The sequence below is a fragment of the Charadrius vociferus genome, unplaced genomic scaffold, assembly GCF_000708025.1.
Source record: "Charadrius vociferus isolate BGI_N301 unplaced genomic scaffold, ASM70802v2 scaffold828, whole genome shotgun sequence".
Lineage (NCBI taxonomy): Eukaryota > Metazoa > Chordata > Aves > Charadriiformes > Charadriidae > Charadrius > Charadrius vociferus.
The window spans coordinates 987,448-992,845 of NW_009649708.1; the positions used below are offsets into that span (position 1 = coordinate 987,448).

Below are 5,398 nucleotides of genomic sequence, written 5' to 3' on the forward strand. Positions count from 1 at the left end.
TCTTCCCATTCGTCCCCAGGCTGCCCAGACCACCTCTGGAAGTGGAAAGTCCCATGCAAGGGAGCAGAAAGGCAGCTGGACCAGAGCTCAGTGCTTCCCTCTGAGCAGGATGTCCCTGCACACCCTGCCAGCCAAAGCGGTGCCACCTCCCTGCAGACTCAAGAGGTTACTCACATAACAGAAATAACGCTCCCCAGCAGACCTGCAAGGCTGCCAACCCTCCCTGTGAGTCAAAGCACACTGATGTGACCAGATATATATATCTCTCTATATCCAGTGCCAGTGACCCTCAAGCTTATCTCCAAGATGGGTTCTCAGCCCAGCCCTCCTGCCCAGCTCGCAACCACACCATGTACCAGCGTCAACCTCCCAGACAGAGATGCAGAACCCATTCTGACAGCATCCTCGCCCCACCCCCTGGGGACCAGCCCAAGGAAGCAACAATCCAGGAGACCCTGTGACATGGGCAGCCAGCCACCAAGAACAGCCACAACCAAGTGACACCAGTCAACACAAGGCCTTAGTATCGGAGGGGACTGGGGCAGTTGGCTGCTGTTCCTAAAAATGATGATTGCTCTAGGGACATGTCACCCAGGGATGGGCTACCAGGATGGAGAGCCCCAGCTGGCCCCCAGACCTCTCCTGTTTGCCCATGTCCCAGGTCCTCCCCCAGCCCCAAGGATCTGGGAAGGGCAGGAGGCTGGGCAGGGGACACCTGGCTGTCCCAATCCCCAGGCAGGGGGTGCTGCACCCCACATCATGCTGGGTCACCAGCCTAAGCTGAGGCAGCAGAGATCTCCTCTTGCTGGCAGTCCCAAGATCCCTGTGCAAGGGCCCAATTTCACAACAGCTTCCAGGCAGAGAGAAACTAAGCAGTTCAAGGAGCTATGCGGAGCCTGATCCCTGCGGATTGCAGGGCGCCAGATCTTGTGGGCACCATAAGCCAGGGAGCTATTACCTTCCCCAGGTTCTGGGCACAGGGCTGGGTGGCTCAGAGGATTGGTAGCAAAGAACAAAGCCTCTTATATATCTGCCAGCTCAACCCCTGCCCATGTCAGTGGCGATCAAATGTACACCCCTGGGTATTTCCCATGGTAGCAATGCTGGATCCAGGTGCCCTGGCAGCAGGCAAATGCTTTCCCCTTCACTTGCCTCATCTAGTCCCTGCTCTCTACCTGCATCCCAAGGGGGTGAGAGGGAGGGGTACACAGTCCTGGCCTTCATCAGGGTCAAGAGGCAGCTTGGGCATGGCTTTGGCAGACTGTCACCAAAAGGTGCTACCTTCAATCCGCCCTGCTGGTGCCACAGCAGAGATGCTCCTCCTGCCTGCACCAGTATAATCCCGACAGCCGTGGGAGCCCCGAGCTCTCAGCCAAGGCTGGCAGCAGTGAGGGACAAGGGGGATGCACGCTTACAGAGTCGGGATGGGGTCTTGCAAACCAGACCTGCAGAAGCCTGTGGTTGCAAGACCCCAGCCCCTGCTCACCATCCTCCAAACCCCACTGCTGCAGATGTCCACACAGCAGCTCAGCCTGAGCTCACTGTACTTAGAGCCAGCATCCCCTGCCAGTCCAAATGGATTGTGGTGGGGGATGGACGTTGGTCAAGAAGCACAAGGAAGAGGCCAAGTCAGAGATGTCCCTGCACACAGATGGGGAACACACACTAAAAATATCTCCTCTGCTCTTCCTCTGCCCAGCCTGGAGAATTGAAGGAACCATGACTAAGGCTCCCCTGGCACTGGCACACGCCAGGAACTCACATGCAGGAGGGAGCCCCCAGCTCTCGGATATATTTGCACTCGCCGTGAATACAGAAATCCTTGTACTTCCGCAGGCACGGGTCTCTCTTCTTCCCCAGGCCTTTGCCTTTTCTTCTTTTATTCCCGTTCCCTTTTTTCTTGGGAGTAACCAGGCCTTGAGGCTTTGACAGGAAAGCAACTGGAAAACAATTAGGTAATGAGAAAACAGCAGTCAGATCACCTCCGTGCGTCAGAAGGCAGAGCAGCAAACCCTGGGCTGCTGCAGCCAGCTCAGCCCTGGCACTCCCGCAGCCTTTTGTGCAGCTATCTGCCCCTGAGCAGAGGGTTTTTTTTTTTTTCCATTTGTGGGTTGGGTTTTTTTTTTTTTTTTTTTTCCAGCTTCTCACAAATATCATGGCCTGTCCAATTCATAAGAACAATTCTCAAGGAGCAGGAACAGAGCTTTATGCATCTCAAATGTTGCTATTATATGCACCAGTTTCCACTGAATGCAGAAAATTGCTATTTGCCCCTTTACTGGCTTTTATTTCCCTGATGAGTGCGGTCTTTTGTAAGACCCTATTCATGGTTCTGATGGACTCTCCTTCCTGTGGGATGCCTTGCGAACCCAGAGCAGGATTAAGAGAGCAAGCCTGGCTTAATTTTTGGTTTTGCAGAGCCAAAGAGATGGCAAGGGTAGCATTCCCATGAATTACAAAGGTATGTTTTAATTGCAGTGCAGGGACTGGTGGCTTTTAGTGCAAGGCCACCTCCCTGCTGGGTTGGTGGGAAACAGAGCACCAAGCTCCTTGCCTGGACGTGGACCAAAACCAGCAATGTTTTTGGAATAGTTTTAAGACATGCAGATGCCTCCCGCCAACCCCCACCAAAAAATAACACCAACCCAACCCACCCCAACACAGCTAAAGCCGAAAAAAGCAGCACAGTTTGGCAGGATAAGTGCAGAGGCCTCAAGTTACAGAGAGATGAGGCTGTTTCTGTTGTGCCACATGAAGAACAAAGCGCTTGTGTGAGCTCCTGAGCAGCTGGAGTAGCAGGGGGACGAGGGGAGGCAGCGGCAAATCTGCTCAGGAGAGTAAACCTGCCCCAGCGCCTCCAGCATCTTTGTGATGATTGACATCAACACTTTCCCTCTTGCTTGAGATCGAAATGGCTTGTCTTTGTGCTGTAATGAAATAGTTCAGTACCGTACGACGTGGAAACTCGACATCTCTAAACACTCTGTGCAGAAAACTGCACGGGAGGGATTGCTTTTCTGCTCTCCCGCGATGTCAGCTACTGCTTCAGCCCTAGCTAAATATGCCGCTCATGTCAGAGGAGTGACTGCTCCTTGAAAAGCGCTCCTGACCCAACTGGCCTGCTTTCTCCTTCTGCTTTCTTTTGCATGGACACAAAAAAGTCCTCTGAACAAGTGAACCAGATTTAATCCTGCCTGTAAACTATTACCAGCACTGCCTCCGTAGCCAGCTGCAGTGTGTTTATCATCGATGAAGCTGTGGGAGCAGAAAGAAAGCTGCCTTTGATTTACCAGTCTCAGATGACGTAGCAAAGATGTCAGGAAAATCGTTTAAGGACCTCTTAACTGACCAGAGTTATTGAGTTTGTAGCAAACTAGGAATGGTATGATGTCGTTTTGGCACTGCTCCTTTTCCCGTGGTAGATGTGTTGTAACCCTTTTTGGAAAGTGTCTGTGTTTTGCATGTCAATGTGCTGATCAAGTTTTAGGTAAACGAAGACACAAAAGACTTAGTCAGTGCTTCAGTAGGTTTCTCAAAAAGCTCAGTTCCAGCTGCAAGCACAAATATTTTTCTTGTATATAAATCTTCTTTACCATAACGGAATTTGCAAAGCACAAAATAATTTTCCTTATGTTGTTTGTTTGGATTTTTTTTTTTCTGCATTATTTCAGAGGAGGAGAAATGCCAAAGAGTTTGTGTGCTTGCATGTGTATGAGTCAGTGACCGAAGGCATGTTTTATTCATCTCCTCATTTTCAGACTGGAGATACTGCAGCACCCAGCAGGCATGACTCAGGTGAATCTGTGCCACTGTCGAAGTACTCTGGTGTTTCATACAGAATCCTTTGCCCCATCTGACTGCACTCCTCTTTGAAGTTACTGTGTAGCTTGTATTTTAAAATGTTTATGCTATTTGTAGAGCTTGCCCACAACCACCACCACCCCCCCCAAAAAAAAAAAAAAAATTAAAATCTGCCTTCCAGCTTGATCTCGCAAGGTGCTGAGATGCTAGAGAGCGCTCAGTGCTCCAAGAGGGACTGCTCAGCTGCCCACAAACCATGGCACTTAATAACTCCAGTGAACCCAGGGAAACGTGAACTAAGCCCTACACCGTTCTGGGAGGAAAGGGCGGCCAGGTCTAACCTGGCAAGTTGTAACCTGCCTAATTCCTTCTCCACCACTTCCTGATGTACCTGAGCCCATCTCCTCCTCCCCAGTGATTGCCTCTCCTGCTGCGGAACACCAATCGCACACCTCGCAAAGTTATTTTACTATTTCAACATCCTTCACATTACACCTGGAGAAAACTAATACTCCAGGAAACTGTGGCTTGGAGAAACCCCTGGAACCAGGTGAGGCCCTGGGCTCTGCCCCAGGTTGGCAGCAGAGGCTGTCCCCTCCCCTGTGGATTATCTCCTGACCCCCCAAGCCACCTCCACTGTCACCACCCCTCCTCTCCAGGGCTCTGTCCCTTAGGACAGCCAGAGAAGATTTGGAAGATCTTGCTGGCAGGAAAACTGGTCCAGCCCAGGGGGATGCTGACGCTCTCCCCCTACTCAGACACCCTGGGAGCTGCGGCAGAGGAAGGTGCCTTCAACACAAAAGGCAGATTTTTTTTGTCCATAGCTTAGCTCAAGGTATCAAGAAAGTGCTCCGAGAGGCTGCAGCTTCAGTAACAAACATCCCCCATCCCCTCAGCCTGTCCCACAGATGAGGGTCAGCCTGTGCCTGCCAGATTGCTTGCTCTAGGACAGGGTCCCCTTCTCAGGGGTATGCACAGAGGAGCAAGCTGGAACATCTTCCCCACAGCAGGAGGGGTAACAGTGTTTCCTGGGGGCTGCCTCCCCTTGGATGCCAGGGGGTCAGCCCCGTTTTGCAGGGGTTTTTCTTTTTTTGTCACAGTCCCGAGGAAGCAAAGGAAAAACGCGGAAAAAAAGGGGAAGATGAACTGCATAAGCAGAGCACACTCCTCCTGGTGCCAGGTTACAGATCTCAGTATGTCATATGTGCAAGGCACAGGTACAGGTCACCCTCAGCCTGCAATGGGCCCCCATCCCACCCTCACGAGAGTCCCCAGGACACTCACTGGTCCCAGGCCGGGGGAAGAGGAGCCAAGCATGAATGCCCAGCGAGCCTAACAGAGCAACAGTGTCCCCAACGCCCCCGTAACGGGGACTGCCGGCTGACTAACCCCGCCTAGGTATGAGGAGCAGCCGTGTGTAGGCGGTGGGTGAGTCACAGCCATCCCCTTGCCACCCGTCACCACGACCCCACGACCACCGCCTGGAAGGCAGCACTGACCAGTGGCTGGGGGCTGTCGTGTCCCCCGAAGGGCTCTCCCTTCCATCTGGGCAAGGAGCTGATGGCCCGGGAATCCTTGGGACCCCCATGCCAGGGGG

General features: G+C 52.6%; 1 protein-coding gene across 1 annotated transcript in view; it reads right to left on the minus strand.

Moving 5' to 3' along the window:
* The window catches only part of HBEGF (heparin-binding EGF-like growth factor), a 7,534-nt gene that overhangs the window by 769 nt on the left and 1,367 nt on the right, over positions 1-5,398 (minus strand). Inside the window, exon 2 of the mRNA XM_009890696.1 lies at positions 1,763-1,940. Coding sequence (XP_009888998.1) covers positions 1,763-1,940 — 178 coding nt within the window. The remainder of the gene's footprint in view (positions 1-1,762; positions 1,941-5,398) is intronic.